The 21,039-nt window shown below is 45.1% G+C and overlaps 1 protein-coding gene across 1 annotated transcript in view; it reads right to left on the minus strand.

Annotated features, from left to right (window-relative positions):
* Positions 1–7,765: 7,765 nt before the first annotated feature.
* FNTB (farnesyltransferase, CAAX box, subunit beta) overlaps positions 7,766–21,039 on the minus strand; it is a 46,678-nt gene continuing 33,404 nt past the window's right edge. The window contains exons 6-12 of the mRNA XM_077262458.1: positions 20,117–20,200; positions 17,725–17,811; positions 16,626–16,755; positions 15,136–15,268; positions 11,433–11,544; positions 8,574–8,688; positions 7,766–8,131 (exon numbers count right to left, since the gene is read on the minus strand). Of these exons, the coding sequence (XP_077118573.1) occupies positions 8,024–8,131; positions 8,574–8,688; positions 11,433–11,544; positions 15,136–15,268; positions 16,626–16,755; positions 17,725–17,811; positions 20,117–20,200 (769 nt within the window). The 3' untranslated portion in view covers positions 7,766–8,023. The remainder of the gene's footprint in view (positions 8,132–8,573; positions 8,689–11,432; positions 11,545–15,135; positions 15,269–16,625; positions 16,756–17,724; positions 17,812–20,116; positions 20,201–21,039) is intronic.

The raw sequence follows: 21,039 nt of genomic DNA on the forward strand, positions 1-21,039 counted from the left end.
CTAAGTGGTGAAAAAAAAAAAATTGCGCCATCTTCCGATACCTGTAGCGTCTTCATTTTTCATGATCTGGGGTCGGTTGAGGGCTTATTTTTTGTGTACCGAGCTGGCGTTTTTAATGACTCCAATTCGGTGCAGATACGTTCTTTTGATCGCCCGTTATTGCATTTTAATGCAATGTCGCTGTGACCAAAAAAACCGTAATTCTGGAATTTCTAATTTTTTTCTCACGCCGTTTAGCAATCAGGTTAATCTTTTTTTTTGTTATTGACAGATCGGGCGCTTCTTAACGTGGCGATACCAAATATGTGTAGGTTTGATTTTTTTTTTTTTTTTAATTTTGCTTTGAATGGGGCAAAAGGGAGGTGATTTAAACTTTTATTTCTCCTACGCCTCATTGGGGGACACAGGACCATGGGTGTTATGCTGCTGCCACTAGAAGGACACTAAATGAATATAGAAAGATTAACTTCTCCCCTGCAGTATACACCCTCTTGCTGGCTCAAAGTGAACCAGTTATTGCTTAGTGTCTGTAGGAGGCACTTGGGCCTGGTTTTCAGACCCCAACGTTTGATTTTTACTTTTCTGTAAATATTTATTTAAAGGAGTGAAGGGGGCGACGGATCGTTTCAAGGTTCCGATCTCCCCCGAATAGTCAACAGGTGAGAACGCGGAGTATACCTCCCCGTACGCTCTCCTGCGACGTGGGATGCCATACCTGAGCTCACTTCAGGGGCGACTGTTCCTTCACGGTCCCGATCTCCCCACACCAGCAACGGGCGAGCACATGAAGTGTCGCCCCTATATATCCTCTCCTGGAGCCAGGCCTACACTGTAGCTGGACATTCTGCCCAATACAGAGGCCCCCACGATGGCATCAGTGCAGCCTCCACTGCATCACCACTGATTAAAGCGGATAATGGAAGGAGACAGAAGGACTGTCCACCCCCAGTACCTATGGGGATGGTGGATTGAGAGTCAACCCTAGCACCAGCCTGCAGCTCCGGCTCTGCTACATCCGTAAGACTGCAGCTGGTTAAAGAGGCTCCATGTGGGCATGGGTCCTGGTCCCGGGGAGGGGAAGGTGTCCGGCGGCGGTCACCCTTGTACACCGCTTCAGCTCTTTTTTTTCCCTGCCCCCAGCGTCGCCAGGGTTCCGGTCCCATTCCCCAGCTCCAGGTAGGTTTGGCAGGCGCGGCAGTGTAAGACCGCGGTCCGCATTCTCACCTGGCCCGAAAATTTAGTCCCTGGCTTCTAGTCAGGATAGGCGGCGGCAAACAGTCTCGGCCTGCACTTCCCTCGGGCCCAGAAATTTAGTCCCCGGCATCTAGCTGGGATAGGCCGCATTTCCGCATTTTTAGGCCCCACCTACCGGGGTGGCGCCGCCTGTGTGTCCTGGCGCTTCTCGTGCTAAACGAGAGGCACCTTCCTTATCTCAGCGGCCATCTTCTACACCTCCGGCCGTGCAGGCAGCGTTTTTTCTCTGGGAGCGTGGACACAGCAGGAGCAGCGCTGACAGAAGCGTTGCGTGGGCACAGACAGCGGCACCTCCCCTGGGGACTCAAGACACAGGACCTGGGTCAGCTACAGAATCTTAGCTTAACCTTCCTTTGCACGTATATCCTCCCTCTCTCTGGCAAAGAAATGGGGTACACTGTCTCAATCTAAAGCCGTATTTCCCAAACTCCAGTTCTCACGGACCCCAACAGGTCATGTTTTCGGGATTTCCATAGTGCTGCACAATTGAGAGAACTCCTGATACTTCCATCACCTGTGCAATACTAAGGAAAACCTATTGGAGTCCCGGGAGGACTGGAGCTTGGGAAATACTGATCTAAAGCATCCAAAAAGACATACTGTTTTTTTTGCCTCTTGTACCACTTGCAAGGTGTCTTTGCCCAGAGGCCACAATACTGCGTTCTGCATGGCCTATGACCTGATAACTGCCCAGGAGCCACACCCCACTGCTACCGACCTTAGTGAGCCCAGTCCCCCTGAATGGGCTACTTCCCTGTCACGGTCTATGGCTTCTCTGGCCAAGGCGATAGACTCTCTCCGGGACCCTTCCTCTTGTCAGTTTGTCGGTTGCGAAAAACCCTTCCGTCAGACAAAACTCATTCAGCAGGGGTCGTACTTTATCATGCATCTAGAAAAAAAGACACATGGCACGTCCCCAAAATCTTCTTGCTCCCCCTCTCCAGGCGTTGATACCGAACATGATTCAGAATACGAATCCGATGTGTCCTTAGCTCAGGACTCGCTAAATGATCAGGAGACAGTTGATTCCGTCATTGAGTCAGTCAACAAGGCTCTGAGGGTAGTAATATTGAAGCAAGCATATTAGGTAAATATGTGTAAATTACAAATATACCATAATAGAAATAATGCCAAACATAAATCAAGAAAGGAAGAAAAACCAAGCAGCCATAAAGTCCCATATAAAAATATACATTTTATTAAACCGCATTAAAACCACCAGATAAGATACAATGATGCAACACGGGGGAACAGACATGCATTCCTATTGGCCATAAATAACGGGCCAAGACACCAACCCATAACCTGATGAAAGAGCTGCCCACTCCGAAACGCGGGTCGGGTCCGGTCACCCATCCATCCTGCCTATCCTTCATATACCGGGTATGTACTCAAGCTGAGTTGTAATCTACCTTCTCCCATGCTATGGCACTGTTCCATCATTATTTTCTCTAGCAGTTATGGGTTTTCATTATAGAGGCATATTGTTATATCCAAACAGGTTATGGGTTGGTGTCTTGGCCCGTTATTCATGGCCAATAGGAATGCATGTCTGTTCCCCCGTGTTGCATCATTGTATCTTATCTGGTGGTTTTAATGCTGTTTAATAAAATTTATATTTTTATATGGGACTTTAAGGCTTTGAGGGTGGACGATGAACCCGTATCTATCCCATATCACGCTGTGTCCTTTAAGAGGACTAAACGCCCTTTACAGGGTTTTTGCCAACCACCCCGAGTTAAAGGACATTGTTGAGAGACATAGGGACCGACCAGACAAATGCTTCACAGGGCAGAAGCCCATGGAGTCCAAATATCCCTTTGCTCCTGATTTAAGAAAAGATTGGTTACAGTCCCGTCCCCCTGTGGATCCTCCCATATCGCGGCTTGCATCTAAAACTCTTTTATCCTTGTCCGATGGCGCCGCAGTAAAAAATCCTACTCACCGCCAAATTGACAATCTTACTCGGTCAGTCTTTGAGGCCTCTGGCGCTGCACTCTTTCCATCCTTTGCCGCGACCTGGGTGGCTAAAGCTATGGTTCATTGGGCTGAGGTCCTGTCCGCAGCCATTCAGGAAGCTGACCTCCCCCCTGAGGCGGCATGCCTCGCTAAAGGAGAGTTCTTAGCGTCCATAAACATCCAGGACGCTTATCTGCACATCCTGATCTTTCCCCCTCAAAGATTTCAACGATTCGCGGTTCAAGAGGAACGTTTTCAATTCGCTGCCTTGGCCACGCCATCGCCCCCAGAGTCTTCACCAAGTTCATGGCTGCCATGGCCATCCTTCATGCTCAGGGTTGGTAGTACTACCATATCTGGATGATCTCCTGATCAAGGGACCATCTTTTCATGCCTGCAAGGAGTGCGTGAGTATCATGATAGATACTTTCTCGCCTGGGCTGGAACATAAACTTCAAAAAGTCCCCGCCACTCCCAGCTCAGCATATTCCCTTCTTGGGAATGATTCTGCAAACTTCCCAAGGGTTGGTGATTCTACCTCCGGAAAAAGTCTTAGCCTTACAGCGGGGAACACAGATGCTCTCCCCCTCACTCTACGTTTCAGTATGAGAATTCTCGGCAAGATGGTGTCAGCTATAGAGGCGGCTCCATTCGCACAGCTACACCTCCGCCCCTTACAACATGCACTTCTGGCGGCCTGGGACAGAAATCCGTTCTCTCTCGACCGTTGTTTCCAGCTCTCTCAGCGGGTCAGGCAGGCCCTCAGGTGGTAGACGTTGAAGTCCTCACTGGATCAGGGAAAGTCTATCCTCCCAGTACATTGGCTAGTGGTGACCACAGACGCCAGCTAGTTCAACTCGTCCCCGACGTTCCCTGGACGATACGGCAGTCGCCAGATCTGCTGTCCCAGGGCTGTTTACCATCAGAACTCCGAGGCCCTGTGTTTAACGGCGTGGCCGTTGAATCCTGGGTTCTAGCTCAAGCAAGATTGTCTCATCAAGTGATCTCCACATTGCTTAGTGCTAGGAAGCCCGCGTCTATGCGCATTTATCATCGCACCTGGAAGACCTTCTCATGGTGCAAGGACCATGGACGCTCTCCTCTTGACTTTGACATTCCTTCCATTTTGGAATTTCTGCAGACCGAATTGGAGTCGGGTCTCCACTTAGCTCACTCATAGGGCAGTTTTCAGCCTTATCGGTTCTGTTCCAGCGCAGGATTGCAAACAGACTACAGGTGAAGACCTTCATTTAGGGAGTTTCTCATGTGGTGACTCCCTATAAAATGCTGTTGGAGCCATGGGATCTTAATTTGGTTCTAGGTGTTTTACAAGAGGCCCCTTTCGAACTGCTACAGAATGTATCACTAACTTTCCTAGTCGCAGTCACGTTAATCAGGCGAGTCTCGTCTCGGAGTTGGTCTTGTCCTGCCGAACTCTGTTCCTGAATTTATCAAGACAAGGTGGCTCTGAAAATGTCCCCGTCTTTTCTTCCGAAGGTTGTCTCTTTTTTCCATCTCAACGAGGATATTGTTTTGCCCTCATTTCGAGAAGGCTCTCCACACCCTGGATCTGGTGAGAGTCTTGAAGAGATATGTCTTGCGGACGGCAAGTCAGATGCCCTATTCGTGCTTCCGGAGGGACATAGGAAGGGCCACAATAGCCAAGTGGATTCGCTTGGCTATTCAGAAGTCCTACCGTGTCAGGGGTGAACCTGTCCCAGCAGGGATTAAGGCACACTCCACTCGGTCAGTGGGCGCTTCTTGGGCCATTCGGCACCAGGCGTCAGCAGAGCAAGTCTGCAAGGCTGTGACTTGGTCCAGCTTGCATACTTTCACAAAACATTACAGTATTCATTCTCGCGTCTCTGCAGATGCAGCCCTTGGCAGACGGATTCTGCAGGTGGCAGTACCACATCTGTAACTTACTGGTACATTGGTTAATAACAGTAGGAGAAATAGGGATTTTTGTGTACTCACCGTAAAATCCTTTTCTCCAAGCCAATCATTGGGGGACACAGCACCCACCCTGTTAAGTCTAATGACTTTTTTTTTTTTGTCTTTTGATTGTGACAGTTTATTCTTGTTAATAGTTTTTAAGCTCCAACTGCTTTGTTACCGAACTGGTTCACTTTGAGCCAGCAGGAGGGTGTATACTGCAGAGGAGGAGTTAATCTTTCTAGATTCACTTAGTGTCCTAGTGGCAGCAGCATTACACCCATCGTCCTGTGTTTGGATCGGAGAAAAGGATTTTACGGCGAGTACACAAAAATCCCTATTTTTCATATTACTTTTTGCCATGCTTCAATAGCCTCCATGGAAGGCTAGAAGCTGGCACAACACGATCGGCTCTGCTACATAGGAGCGATGCAAAGATCGCTCCTATGTAGCTGAATTGCTTCATTGCTATGAGCACCGACCACTGGGTGGCGCTCACAGCAATCCGGCATAAACAACGCATTGCTGACCCCCGATTACGTGATGGTGGTCAGCAATGCGCTCATTCCCAGCCCGATGGCCAGAAGCGCTAGTTAAATGCCGCTGTCAGCATTTGACAGCGCCATTTAACTAGTTAAGAGCGGCGAGTGGATAGCGATTCCACCAACCGCTATTGCGGGCACATGTCAGCTGTACAAAACAGCTGACATGTCCCGGCTTTCATGCAAGCTCACTGCCGGATCTCGCATCAAAGAGGGGGTTCCGACCTCGGACGTACTATTCCGTCCGAGGTCAGAAAGGGTTTAAAGTACTACACAGCCCAGTAAGCGACATCCTTGCAATCAGGCTCACTTATGCAATATTATGTTGCTCTCAGATTAAATAGAATACACAGGCAGTACATTTCAAAGGAAATTTGTGTATGATCCTGGAGGTTTTTTCCTTTAATATAGCTCTGTTCTGCAGCTGTAGAGAATATCTTTGGACTTTTTTTTTTTTCTTTTTTTAACGTGGATAGTAGAAATGCAACATACAGAATTACAGATACTTGTACTACTATCTATAACTCCACATTTGCTGCAGCCATGTCCTTCCTTCACCCCCTTTATTTTTTTTTATTCGCACAAGGTTAATGTCCAGTTTTGAAGAAAAACTGTATTCAGACGATGGTATAATGGCTGTATTTTTTATGGCCTGAGTTATTGCCTTCAGTCCTAACCAAAGAGCAGGTCTTCTGTGACTTCATCTTACAAAGCCTGTTACCTTTTGCGTTAAGAGTGGACACGGCTGTATAAGTGCAAATGACAATGATCTTCGACCTGGCGATTCCATATTTTGGCTATATTCAGTGGAGTATTGAAGGCTAAAAAAGACTGCTGTAAATGGCCAATGAGTCCTATTACGGTAATGCTACAGTAAGGCTACTTTCACACTAGCGTGGGTACGGGCCCGTTGCAATGCGTCGGGGCGACGTATGCTGTGAAATAATTGTAAAACTGCATACGCTGCCCATGTCTTGCAACGCATCCGCTGCCCATTCTGCAGTCCGGGGGCGGAGTTTTTCGACCGGACATGCGGAACGTTTTTTTTTGTGCCGACGGTCCGCCAAAACACGACACGACACGACGTGTGGCAATCTGTCACAATGTGTCGCTAATGAAAGTCTATGGAGAAAAAGCACATCCTGCGGACAACTTTGCAGGATGTGTTTTTTCTCCAAAACGACGCATTGCGATGGACGTTACCCGACGCTAGTGTGAAAGTAGCCTAACAGATCATCCTGTGCACATAGACACAGACGAACATATCTTCATAGCAATAGTAACAGGTTAACAAAAATAAAATGCATTTTCTGGGTTCTATGATCACCGTGCTTTTCGCTGCTGTGCTCACCATATAGTGTCTTGAAAGCAGAATGTCTGAAATGGGTTGTCCACCTTTGGAGACTATTTTTATTCTTATTTAAATGCAGAGAAAAGTATTACGTGCAATTGGGTTTCATTAACAATTTTGCACCGTTGCCTCCTAGAACTGCTTTATTACACTGCCCCACAAGTTACAGAGGTTGGCCACATTATCTTTATCAGATGGGGTGGAGACATGATTTTGTAGCACTTATTATATAGGTAGGACAGGTTCTCCTGCTTGTTAATGCAGCTTTCCTCAGCCTGCACAGCTCTTCTGTCCATGCAAATGGCAGATGGGGGAAGAACATGCCTGTACTGATCAAATACTGAACGTGGCCTAATACACTCTATAGCAAAATTGGAAAGATTAATTAACCCCAATTGCATTTATTTAAGCAAGAAAAAAGTCCCCAACGGTGGACAGGCCCCTTTCAGATTCAGACACTGTCAGCCCAAGAAGAGCGTGCAACCGCACCAGCTCCCAAATTCTCTCAGTGCTTGGGAGAGTTGCTTAAAGTACAGCCAATAGGATGGTCATAACCAGGAAACGTTGCTCCTCACCGATGACCAGCTAAGAGAATATATTTATCAGTATTGCCAGTTTTATATAGGGTACTCGATGTTTGTTTTTATATGGAAACACTCATGAAGAAAAGTTCTGCAGTCCCCACCATCCATTGCAGAAGTAGTCAAAAGGGCAGAAACTTGGCGATTGAGAATGGCTAACGTTTAATACAGATTAATAGAAAAAAAAAAATAAATAGTCTCTTGTAAGATTACCATGGATCTGCCATGTGCTCACTTCTCCATCAAATGACTGTTCCTCTCTGGGCAATGCAGTTAAAATGCCTCAGTATGCCATTAAATACCGCACAGACCTTATAGAGTAAACAATGGCTTCCTCCAGATTGCATCTTAAAGTATATGCAGCGTCGTATGGCAAAGGAGTGTGTCCTTCAATAGTTATTCTAGTTTGTCTTGAAATCTTTCACATCTGGAATCTCTTTCTGCATAAAATGCATGACTGCCCGGCCCACCTTATCAGGAGCAATGTTATACACCGGATGTGTAGGTTTCTGTTACAGAAACAAAATAAAAAAAAACAAACATACAATGAATAAATCTAAGGGAAAAAAAAAAACCATGAATGAGGAGTATAAATATAGCACGACAAAATATTCTGCCACTTGTCAAAATAAGACGGACATGAGTCTGGTATAAGAAGAAACTAAAAGGCAATATTGAAAAAATGTGCATGTGTGAGAATAAGTGGCAAAATGTATCTAACCACTATCCAACCAATAATCACATAATCTGGATTTGCTTGAACAGACTGAGGAATTTGTGGCAGACAGTGATATACTTTAAATCCAGCACATGTCAATGAGCCGCAGACCTAGATGAAATTTGATAAAAGCTCATCCACAATTCTAAGAGCTTGTGTGTGTGGAACAGATAAGGATACAATATTAAATTTCCATTACATCTATTCTACCAATCAACCAAGTTCTCACTTACCAAAGAGTTCTCTGGTATTCCTAGAATATTTTCATGGAGCATTTCCCCACTACCAAAATGCTGCGCTATGGACAGTCCACTCAGACAGTAGCACGTGTGATAAAAGTCTCTTGATCTACAAATACGAAAAGAGAAAACACTTAATGTGTTACTATAACATATGGAAATAAATTTGTCTACATTTGGCGTTTAATACAATATTGTTTGTTGCCACAGCACAAGGCTACCATTAGAGTACACAAGCTGAAAGTGAGTTTATACAGAGCAAGTTGTACAGTATTTAAAGGGAATCTATTAGCTGGATTTTGTCATTTAGTCTGAGCGCAGCATGGTTGCTGGAGATAGGCTCTCTGTCCATACATGTATCACTTGCTGTAGATTTAATAAAATACTGATTGGCCTGCACGTGCCATCTAGTCCTGCTGATACAGTCAGGCTAATCGTTGTAGTCCCACCTCCTCCACCAATTGGCAGCTTGCAGACAGTACATAGAAAGTTGCCAGTGTGTGGGCAGGTCTATACACAGCTCAGCATTCTGAGCACTGCTACATCTACAGCAGAGAAAACAGGGATTGTATCAACACTGCACCAAGCAGCCAAGTATGTGGCACACTGCTAGAATCATGGTCTCCACCCCAGCATCATGCGGTTCTCAGATTCCTTAGCAAAAACCTCCTGCCAGATTCCCTTTAAGTCAGCCTGAGGGTATAAACTAAGCACATAGGAGCCATATCTCTTGCAAGGCTAACATAAAAAGAAAAAAACCTACACAATTTAAAGGTTTAGTTTCTCCAGAAAAGAGTTTAATCAAACATGCTACTTAGATGCTCAATGCACCCTTGCTGTGACCCAGAGACTCTGTGCACTGCTTTTCCCATTAGTTTTGCACTAGTGATTGCAAGGGTGCATTGAGCGTTGTTGACTACACCAAGGGTGCACCATACACAACAATCAGTATATTTGACTCCCTTAGGCCGGTTTCACACGTCAGTGGCTCCGGTACGTGAGGTGACAGTTTCCTCACGTACCGGAGACACTGACACACGTAGACCCATAAAAATCAATGCATCTGTTCAGATGTCATTGATTTTTTGCGGACCGTGTCTCCGTGTGCCAAACACGGAGACATGTCAGTGTTCGTGGGAGTGCACGTTTTACACGGACCCAATAGTCAATGGGTCCGCGTAAAACACGGACCTCACACGGACATTCTCCGTCTGGGGTCCGTGTGGCGTGCCGGAGACAGCGCTACAGTAAGCGCTGTCCCCCCCACATGGTGCTGAAGCCGGTATTCATATCTTCCCTGTAGCAGCGTTTGCTATAGAGAAAATATGAAGAATAGTGTTAAAAATAAAGATCCATGTGTCCGCCGCCCCCCCACCCCCTGTGCGCCCCCCCGCTGGTCAGAAAATACTTACCCGCTCCCTCGCTCCTTCCTGGTCTGGCCGCGGCTTACTGTATGCGGTCACGTGGGGCCGATCATTTACAATCATGAATAGTCGGCTCCGCCCCTATGGGAGGTGGAGCCACATTCATGACTGTAAATGATCGGGCCCACGTGACCGCATGCAGGAGAAGCCGCGGCCAGACCAGGAAGGAGCGACAGCCGACGGGGGACCCGGGTAAGTATTTTCTGACCAGCGGGGGGGCGCACAGGGGGTGGGGGGGCGGCGGACACATGGATCTTTATTTTAAACACTATTCTTCATATTTTCTCTGCAGCAAACGCTACTGCAGAGAGGATATGAATCGCAGCTTCAGCACCATGCAGAGTGGGTACCACACGCTCCGTGTGGTACCCACTCGCCATACGGGCGGCACACGTGTGCCGCAAGTATGGCCTCCGTGAGTTCCCAGGCACACGGACACGGATAACTCCGGTACCGATTTATTCCGGTACCGGAATTATCTGGACGTGTGGGACAGCCCTTACATAGCGCCATGGGGCTCACAACCTATATTCCCTATCTGTAGGTCTTTGGAGTGTGGGAGGAAATCCACGCAAACATAGAAGAATATACAAACTCCTTGCAGATGTTCTCCTTGGTTGGATTTTAACCCAGGACCCCAGACCTGCAAAGCAACAGTGCTAACCACTGAGCCACATTTGATTAAACCTCAGTTTCTGCAGAAGAGATTTTATAGGGGCTGTATTCCCTACAGCGCTATGTGCTTGGCTTATACTATACTTTGGGCTGAGAGACTTGCTTTAACTGGATTGTCCCATCTTGGACATTTTTGGTAAACCAGAAGAATATGTCACAAGTGTCGATTAAATATGGGTCCACCTCTCGAACCCAAAGAAGTAATTATTGACATGTTCCTAGGTAGGCAGCTGGTCAGTCACAGTAGAGAGGAATGGGTGGACGGTTCTCCAAATATTGCCTCCGCACCGACAGACACTCTGCAAAACATTTATTATGCCTGTAATATTCAGCCCTTATATAGGACAACATAAATTGATATTAAAGGGGTTACTTCAGCAGAAATGGTTAAAATTGCACACCGCTTGAAAAAACAAGCAACTTTGGAATTCGAATCTTATTAAAAATCCTCTCTGTACTCAAGAATGAAATGGATTTTTAACGATTTAACTCTTGTTGTCTAGGTGACCAGCCACCACTGCAGTCAAGCAGCATGATCGAACATGCACGGTGTGATCTAAAGCTACCCGGAGCACACAATCTGACCAGCTTTAGTGTTGCTGTAGGATCAGAGACTGCACAACCATGCTGCTGGTCCAAACAGTCGACAGGAAGGCAGGGGAGCTGTGCGCACCCGAGAATGAGACTTTAGAACAACCTTTTAAATATTTGTTGTAAAAATATAAACCAAAACCTTGGTACCAGCAGCACTTACTTGCCGGGTTTATCAAGTAAGCCTCCAGTAGGACACTGACAGCACAACAGGATGTATTCTTGCAGGGCTTTCTGGTCAAACATCCAGTTAGTGAGGCTGAGAGCAGGATCTCCTGCAAGACAATTATATATGGTGTTACACAAAGTGTATGTGAAACCCCTTCTCTCCAGTCAGTAAACAGTGCTCCCTTTGTTAGTCATTAATAGTGATGAGCGAGCATCAGGTGTTATCCAAGCACGCTCGTGTCCTAATCGAGCCTCTTCCGTGTGCTCAGAAAAAAATGCTCAACAACGGACAGGAGGGTTCACTCCTCGTTCTGAAGGACTTTGTGAAGCCATGTAAATTGACTTTAACCCCTTACCACGGAAGCCCGTTTTGACCTTCCTGACATTGCCCCATTTTTTGTGTCACTTGTAACTTTGCTGCTTCCAGTCCTAGTGATTCCAAGACCGTTTTTTCATGACATTTTGTACTTTGTAAAGGTGGTAAATTTGGTTCAATAAGATTCGAGATTATGAAAATACCAGATATTTAGCAAAAATTAAAATTATTTTTTGAAATGTTCGTATTTGATTTTTAAGTGCATAAAAATTCTAAACAAAATAAATTTACAATGTCACTTTACATCAGCATCATTTTTCAAACTGTCTTAGTATGTTACAAGGGTTAAAAATTGAGCAGCAAGTGTTATAATTATTTAATAAAATTTACAAAAACATTTTTAAGCCTTGCTCACACTGGCACATAACACGGCAGTCCGGTCCGATGGGTGTCGCAGGTCCGGAGCATCCCGTCTTATGAACACCGCCCTCCTGCTTGCTTCATTGCTCCCCGGCATCGCCCTCTTGTGCAGGGGTTCTTATCTGCCCTATTGAGGGCAGAGCAAAGTACTGCAGTGCGCAGGGAAACGTCAGAGAGGCCCAGCGCCTGCGCACTGCAGTACTCTGCTCTGCCTCAACAGGGCAGATAAGAACCCCTGCACAAGAGGGCGATGCCGGGGAGCAATGAAGCAAGCAGAAGGGCCGCATCACAAGAAGATTGGAGGCTCCAGACTATGACCTGTGACACCCATCGGACTGGACCGCTCCCAGGGTGAGTATAATATAACTTATTTTTCTCATCTTTCAGGTCGGATTGGGGGCTTATCTACAGCATTACAGAATGATGTAGATAAGCCCTGAAAGGTGACGGCCGTATTTTATATTGGCCAAAACAGCTGACAGGTTCCCTTTAAGCAATGAATGCAAAGTGGCATGACAGGAATGAGAAAATTTATTTTTACCACTTAAATGTTGCTAACTTCTGAACAGGCCGCTGTAGCCGCCACTATTTGGCTGTGAATTCCAATGACAAACATCAGGACCACACAATCAAGATCTCAGGGTGCACATGGGGGATAAAGAGGAAGCCCCCACACACTGTTAAACATTTATATGATGTAGTCATTATTGATGGCAGCATCTAAGGGGTTAAACAGATATGGATGGTGCCAACACTGATTGTGGCTAGTACAGCAACTTGTCAGCTATAATGCACAGCCTACAGCTGCTGGACTGTCACCTGGATACTATTCTTATATCTCAGGTCAGTTAAAAGACGTATTGGCGGTCATTAAGGGGTTAAAAGAGGTGAGGGTACATACCTCCCTACCAGACTACTGGATCCCCTGATGAATCCCAGTGAGGGAAGAAAGGCGTTAGGGGTGGTCTTCTGTCCCATTAATATCGCCCATATTGTCCTTTAGAATGGATTCATAAGCCTGGTTTCACAATAGCGTTCGGCTGGGCTGCGGATGACTGTGTACTTCCTCCCTTAAGCTCCGCCTACTCTGCACGCGTCCTGCGTACCTATCTTTAACATTAGGTACGCAGGCACATGCGTTGTATACGGATGCATGCAGAGTTTTGATGTGTCCGGCGACCGCATGGGAACGCAAAATTTTGCATTCCCATGCGGTTGCCAGCCAGTCAAAATGCCGCATGCGGACACATACTCATACAACGCATGTCCCTGCGTACCCAATGTTAAAGATAGGTACGCAGGACGCGTGCAGAGTAGGCGGAGCTTAAGGGAGGAAGTACACAGTCATCCGCAGCCCAGCTGAACGCTAATGTGAAACCAGCCTAATAGAGACATACATCTGCTTCTGCGCCCTGATGGGCTCTGTAAAGGGGTAATATTTTTTTGAGCTGGACTTCAATCAAACCTTGGGTGAGAAAGTTCCATTAGCTACCATTGATTTGATATATAAACATTCATGAAGGAACACGATACTCACCTTGTTTGTATAGTAGCTGCACACCACTATTGTGTATTTAGTATATAGGGTACTGGCTCTCCTTCACAAATTTTACACTTTTGAGGAGGTGATTTTTGTGAGCTGAGGGCTTAAATTATACCACTCAAACAATATGTGTAAATGTGTAGGGGGGTACAATGCCTTCCTGGTACTATTTGTGGGTTGTTTGATAGCTATTCTTAGGGTAAGTTCACACTGGGCAGTACCAGCAAAGCCTATGAGATTTCAGAAATCTCATGCACACACATTGGTTTTTTATGTCATCATAGAGCATGTCAATTCTTTCAGCGTTTTTGCAGCGTTTCACCCATTGGCTTGAATAGGTGTTAAATGCAGCAAACACGCAGGTATCATTATTTGCAGCGTATTTTCTGCAGAAAAGTCATGGGGGCACTATGCACAAAGACACAAGCTAGCCCAAAAAACGCAACCAAAAAACGCACCAAAAACTGTGTTTTTGGCGCAGCTTCTTTCCTGCCAAGAAATCAGATTTTGCTGCAGAAAAAAAAAAAGCTGCAATACCGCCCTGTGTGAACTTACCCTTATGGTGCATATTCCTCACCTGTTTTCTACTATACCTATTGTTGCACACAGATAAGAGGCAAGGTTTCGTTTTTATGCCTCCCTGGTTGTTAACCAGTTATTTTAGCATAAGATACCTGACCCTCTATATAGGGGGGGGGTTGTTGTAAGTTGTGTGTGTCTTGTGCGTTTTAATTTTCCTTTTAATTAGCACATCAAAAGTTATGTTTTAAATCCCTATAGCTACTGCTACATCTGCGGACTCAGACAGTGGAGAAATTAAATTTAAAGAACCACTATTTGGCTCTGCAGTGAAAATTTGATTGTAAAGCCAGTGTCACATTATCAGTATCAGAGGAAAAGTATAATAGAAACATATGCTCCACTTCTGCATTTATCACCCACTCCTGGTTTTAGCTTACAGATACTGATGTAAAATACTGACCAAATACTGAACATGTGACCGTGGCCTTACCGTAGCCTAATAGATTGCTGTCGCCATGTCACATTTGCAGTGCCCCGGAAGGGGCAGACAGCCGATATCCCCCCCACTAGTGACCCTATTTCGGAAACCATGCAACTCAAGGAATTCATATCTAGGTGTGTATTGACTATTCTAAACCCACAGGTTCTTCACAAAAACATAAAACATGGGGATGCGAAAATGAAAAAAATTACGCTGCACTGTATGGCGGTTGTCAGGAAGTAGTTAACAAGCAATTTGAAATATTTGCCATTGGTGTAGCTTCTAGCACAAAGAACATGACGGAAAAGGGGCCATCTGCTAGGGCATATTTGCCAACTAAAGACTCAAAAAAAAAAAAAAAAATTCTGTAGAACCTGTAAATATATGGGTCTCCTTGAATGGAAATGTGTTCTTACCTTCAGCATGTAATGTCCTATGGATGAGCGGCAATAAGCCAGCTTGCCAAAAGGAGTAGCAGCCGTCCACCAGCTTGTTGCAGCGGCCTTGGAATCCACCTTCAAATCTCATTTGTCTGAATGTGACCCATCGCTAACATAAAAGAAAGGCAATTTGATTTCCCAAAAACTTCCATTGTAGATAATTTGTTTTAATACATCATACACGTGCTAAATAATGCATCCGCTTTATAAATGTAATATGACTAAGTTCCATTAAGTAAAGCATAATTGCAGGGTGTATAATAGAGCAGACATGGCCCCGGGTTACAAATAGAACCTATAAATACCGACAAGTCTCGGTGTGGAGTAAATGATCACAGCACCATCCCCTCAAGTCAATACAATTAGATTGCATGAATACTTTATGAATGCTGTCAAAAACGATGCCCTGATCTAAGCCGGTCACAGCAGAAAACCTCTAGGACAGTTACTAATGACCCCAAATCAACTTTCATGTCAGTCTATGAGGTTACATTTAGGGTATGTGCACACGCTGCGGATTCCACTGCGGATCCGCAGCAGATTTGGCGCTGCGGATCCGCAGCAGTTTTTCCAAAGTTTACAGTACCATGTAAACCTATGGGAACAAAAAAACCGCTGTGCACATGCTGCAGAAAATTCCGCGCGGAAACGCAGCGGATTATTTTCCGCAGCATGTCAATTCTTTGTGCGGATTCCGCAGCGGTTTTCAACCAGCACCAATAGGAAAGTGCAGTTGAAAACCCGCAGAGAATCCGCAGAAGAAACCGCGAGAAAATCCGCAGTGAAAACCGCAGTGGTTTTGCACTGCGGATTTTCCAAATCCGGTGCGGAAAAATCCGCAACGTGGGCACATACCCTAAAGTATGAACAAGCCAACCCACCCTTCATTTATGCTAATCCGAAGGAATTCACTAGATATCACAAATATATGGTACAAAAAATAGCCTATTTTTTCTATATCAGACAAATCCTTTTGAATCATTGGTACGGGGACCACCAGAATCTACTAGAGGAGTAATTCTACTCAATACTAAAAAAAAAATTAAAAATCTCCATTCAGAATACCCATCCCAACGGCTGGGCTTGTTCACTCGTCCCATTTGGTTTACAATTTTCATGGATAGCACTCATACCTATGGGGCTGCACACATCCATTTTTTACCCTCAAACCGAGAGGTCAGTGGTAAATATCAGAGCCATGTCATATTTAGATCCGTGGGTTTGATCAAAATTGGCAATGCAAGTCTATGGGTCAGTGAAAAAATATTTGATCACGCACCCATAGGTCCGTTTTACTCGTACATGAAAAATCTTGATGTCCAAACATCTGAGTTTTTGTTAAGGGCAGCAGTTTTAGACAATAAATCCTGTGTGATTAGGTTGTAAACACAGCTAAGAAAACTATAAGATTTCTGCTGCTTCCTGCAACACTCAAAGGACCATTAAAAAAGTAATACAACACTAACCAACAAACTTTTCATATCCAACAGGTGGACTCGCTTCAAAATGACCAGAGCAGCCAAACCACAAAAAGTATAGCCTCCATGTGCTTCCATTCCTGGGACCCCACCAATGCCGCCTTCCCAAAATTGGCATCTGCAGCAAGATAAAGCAAATTGTCTAGTAAACATATAAAGACAAAATAGTAAAAAAAAAAAAAAAAAAAAGATTTACAATCAGCTACAGTAACAATCTTATTCACTTACCGTATTTTGCAGATTATAAGCCACATCGGATTGTAAGACATACCCCAAATTTTGAGGAGAAAAATACAATTTTTTTTTTTTTTATAAAATGGTGGTGTTTCTTATAATTCATGCGTCATATTGCTTATTGGGGGTGGTGGCTGCGGTGAAGCGGGGTCCCAGGGTCGCTGCTGGTAGAGGCAAGAGTGGATCGTTGCTGCAGGCTGGGATGAAGGGGGTGTTCCAATGCTGCGGGGGCTCTGCCGACATTTTGCTAAAGCCCAGAGACCCGCAGTTAGGTGGTTTCCTATGCGCTGGACTCCAGGAAGATGGCTACCGGGGGCGGCACATGAGCAGATGGAGATCTCGGCACCAAGATCAACGCTGAGATCTCATCTCACTAGATCTCCATCTGCACCGCCCCTGGCAGCCATCTTCCTGGAGTCCACCGCATAGGAAACCATGTAACTGCGGGGGCTCTGGGCTTTCACAAAATGTCAGCAGAGCCCCTGCAGTACCAAACACCCGCAGCGGTACGCCGCACATCCGAACACCCCCTAATCCCAGCCGATGGCCTGCAGCAACGCTCCACTCTTGCCTCCTCCAGCAGCGACCCTGCTCCACCGCGGCTGGTAAGGTATAGCCGCATTATAAGACACACCCCCATTTCCCCCCCAAACTTGGGGGGGGGGGGGGGGAAGTGCGTCTCATATCCTGAAACATACGGTAAGCTATCCGCTAACTGCATGGTTATTACTAATCGTGTTAACACCTTAAAGTAATCTTCTCATTAATGTCATGTACATATTGTATCTATATCTTTCAAAAAACAAAAAAGTCAAGAAGGAAATGCAGGTTATTACGTAGGATGTTTTCAAACCTTGCAATCCATTCAGCGGTGCCATCAAATAGATTGGGGGTGACGATATTTGTGAGGGACGCTACAGAGGCAGCACAATAAGCACTTCTAAAGAAAAAAAAAAATAACAGGTAATATTATTGGCATTAATACAATGACAAAAATAAATAAATAAAAAAAGAATTTACGGTATACTTATTTTATCCCTTAGAGAAAACATGTAATTTCTTATCTGCCATTTTATCATTTAAAAATAAAAAATGTAAGAATATGGAAAAGCTGTGTAAATGAACCATGTACTGGCAGCATCCAGCGTCCCAATGGGTTAGCTATACAGAATTTATTTTCTATCACTTCAAAAAGTATATTATACATGTTGATCATGCAGCACTGCACAGATTAGGAATGGTTTCAACAGTTAAAAGGTATTTCCTCACTACTTGTCCAATGGAGCCTGCCTTACTAAATTATGTATCCTTCTTTAAAGGGAACCTGTCACCCCCAAAATCGAAGGTGAGCTAAGCCCACCGGCATCAGGGGCTGATCTACAGCATTCTGGAATGCTGTAGATAAGGCCCCGATGTATCCTGAAAGGTGAGAAAAAGAGGTTAGATTATACTCACCCAGGGGCGGTCCCAGTCCGGTCCGATGGGCGTCGCGGTCCGGTCCGGGGCCTCCCATGTTCTTACGAGGACGTCCTCTTCTTGTCTTCCTGCTGCGGCTCCGGCGCAGGCGTACTTCATTTGCCCTGTTGAGGGCAGAGCAAAGTACTGCAGTGCGCAGGCCCTGGGCCTCTCTGACCTTTCCCGGCACCTGCGCACTGCAGTACTTTGCTCTGCCCTCAACAGGGCAAATGAAGTACGCCTGTGCCAGAGCCGCAGCAGGAAGACAAGAAGAGGATATCATCGAAAGAAGATGGGAGGCCCCAGAGTGTGACGCCCATCGTAACGGGACCGCGATGCCCATCGTACCGGGACCGCCCCCTGGGTGAGTATAATCTAACCTCTTTTTCTCATCTTTCAGGTTACATCGGGGGCTTATCTACAGCATTCCAGAATGCTGTAGATAAGCCCCTGATGCTGGTGAGCTTAGCTCACCTTGGATTTTTGGGGTGACAGGTTCCCTTTAATGCTGTATTGGCTCCTGGCATTGTCTGAATGGCAATGAATGAATAAGCAGTGTATGGTGATATCATCACAGAGCCATGCAGCTTCTCTCATTGTATACATCTGTGCGATATAGGAGTCTTGGCTACAACCACCACCAGCGAAAGTGTGAAGTCTTAACTTCTACCACCGCTTATAAAACAGCTGAAATGACGAAAAAAAACATCTTGCCGTTTAACCAGTTCAGGACTGGCCAATTACTTCTTCAGCCCTACCTCCACCACTGTTACACATTTTAGTTATTTGGATTTTTTTTTCCTTCTTCATAAATGCAGTTTAGAGAACTGTAAAATCTTTCCACATTTGAATAAAAAAATATTTATATTTTTTTCATGAGGTTTGTTATTTTCACTTTTTTTTTTTTTGCTATCGGTGAGAAAAATAAAGGAAATTTGTGTCAGTTTTACACTTTTTTTATGACCACAAAAGTACATCTTAATAGATTCCTTTTATCAGCAAGTTTTTCCTATATAATCTGACAGCAGCGGACTTGTTTCCAGGGATGGTGTCGCTTACTGGGCTGCTTGCTGCAGTTTTGATAGAATCCCTGTTTCTCTGCTGTAGATGTAGCAGTGCTCAGAATGCCGAGCTGTGTATAACCCCGCCCACACCCCTGATTGGCCACTTGCTAATAATGTACAACATGCATAGATTAGCTGAATTGCGTGGCACTTGACACCTAGTTCTAGCGATAACCTGCTGATATAACACTGATTGTAATAAAACTACAGCAAGCTTCTGAGCAAGTGACAGATCGGTGGAATCAGGGTCTCTGTCCCTACAGCATTAAGCTTTCAGATTAAATCGCAAAACCTGCTGACAGATTCCCTTAAAAACGAGCTCCAATTTCTATAACAATTATTTTTATATATCGGTAAGGGTCATTAATGCTATTACTGTGTACGCAGTGCTTCTTCAGCGCTGTGTATACAGTGACAGAGAAAACAGAGAAGGTAAACTGTCTTTGCCTTCTGTATGGGGAGTCTGGCTGTGTCTGACAGCAGGCTCCTCACTCCTGCAGCTTCACCATCAAGTGTAAGTGCTCCACTACGTGGTGACATTTCAGAATGTCACTTCAGAGTAGAACGCAGATCGTCCATACGTTTACAATTTATGGGCAATCCTGAAGCAGTTAAGAATGAAGACCCCAGTACACAAAGGGAAAGAATACTATTGCGCATGTTCTAGATTAAAACAATATGTTAAAAAAAAAAAAAAAAAAAAAAGGGTACAGAATCATATCTTACCTGACATCCACTTCTCCACCCACGTGCATGTTGAATGAACCATTTGGTTGTTTTAAGGAGTACAAAAATTCCAAAAGTTTTTCCCTGTCAAACAAACAAAAAAAAACATTTCTAGAAGAAAATGCAAACAATCCAGAGAGCTTAAGGTTACAGTGCAGTCCTTGGTCTCACAGTCTTTATCATGCTCCATTCAACCCCCAATAATTCCTTACAAAGAAAACATTACTGGGTGATCAGAACAGTACGGTAAGTTCAGCTTAGCCCTAAAATTCTGCAGTGCATCTTGGCACAAATAAGCTGTGAATTTGATGCAAAATTCACATTCATTACTCACAGAGGTTGTCTGCTACTTTAGTGTTGATGACCAATCCTCACGATTGATCAGACATTGATAACCTATCAGGGTCCAACACTCGGCACCCCCGCCAATCAGCAGTTACTGGTGTGTGTCGGCTGTCAAGAAAAATGCTCACTTCCGTAGCTGGCCGTCTTCTGGCACTGGCTGTGGCAGGGTACTGCACATCCATATGGACTCCAGGAATTCTCAGCCTTATCTGGTAACCCTCCATCCCCTTGTGGCATACGGTGTAAGGCCAGTTCATGCATCTGTCTTTTGCGGTATGAGAACAGACCATGATGTATGAACCAGTCGTGGGTCTCCTGACCCAAACGCAAAAGTGCCAAATATGCTTTTGAGGCTGTTGGGTTCATGGCAGGAGAACCACAGCAGGGCCGTGCATTGTGGTCTGAACTAGGACTGTGAAACATAGATGTATGAAATCTACCTCAAAGCGGCAAAAAACAGGATTTTTTGTTGCTCACCATAAAATCTGTTTCTCTATCACTTCATTTGGGGACTCAGGAAACCATGGGTGTATGCTGCTGCCACTATGCACAAAAAAAGTTAGCTCCTCCTCAGCAGT

Source organism: Ranitomeya variabilis, chromosome 1 (genome assembly GCF_051348905.1).
Source record: "Ranitomeya variabilis isolate aRanVar5 chromosome 1, aRanVar5.hap1, whole genome shotgun sequence".
NCBI lineage: Eukaryota > Metazoa > Chordata > Amphibia > Anura > Dendrobatidae > Ranitomeya > Ranitomeya variabilis.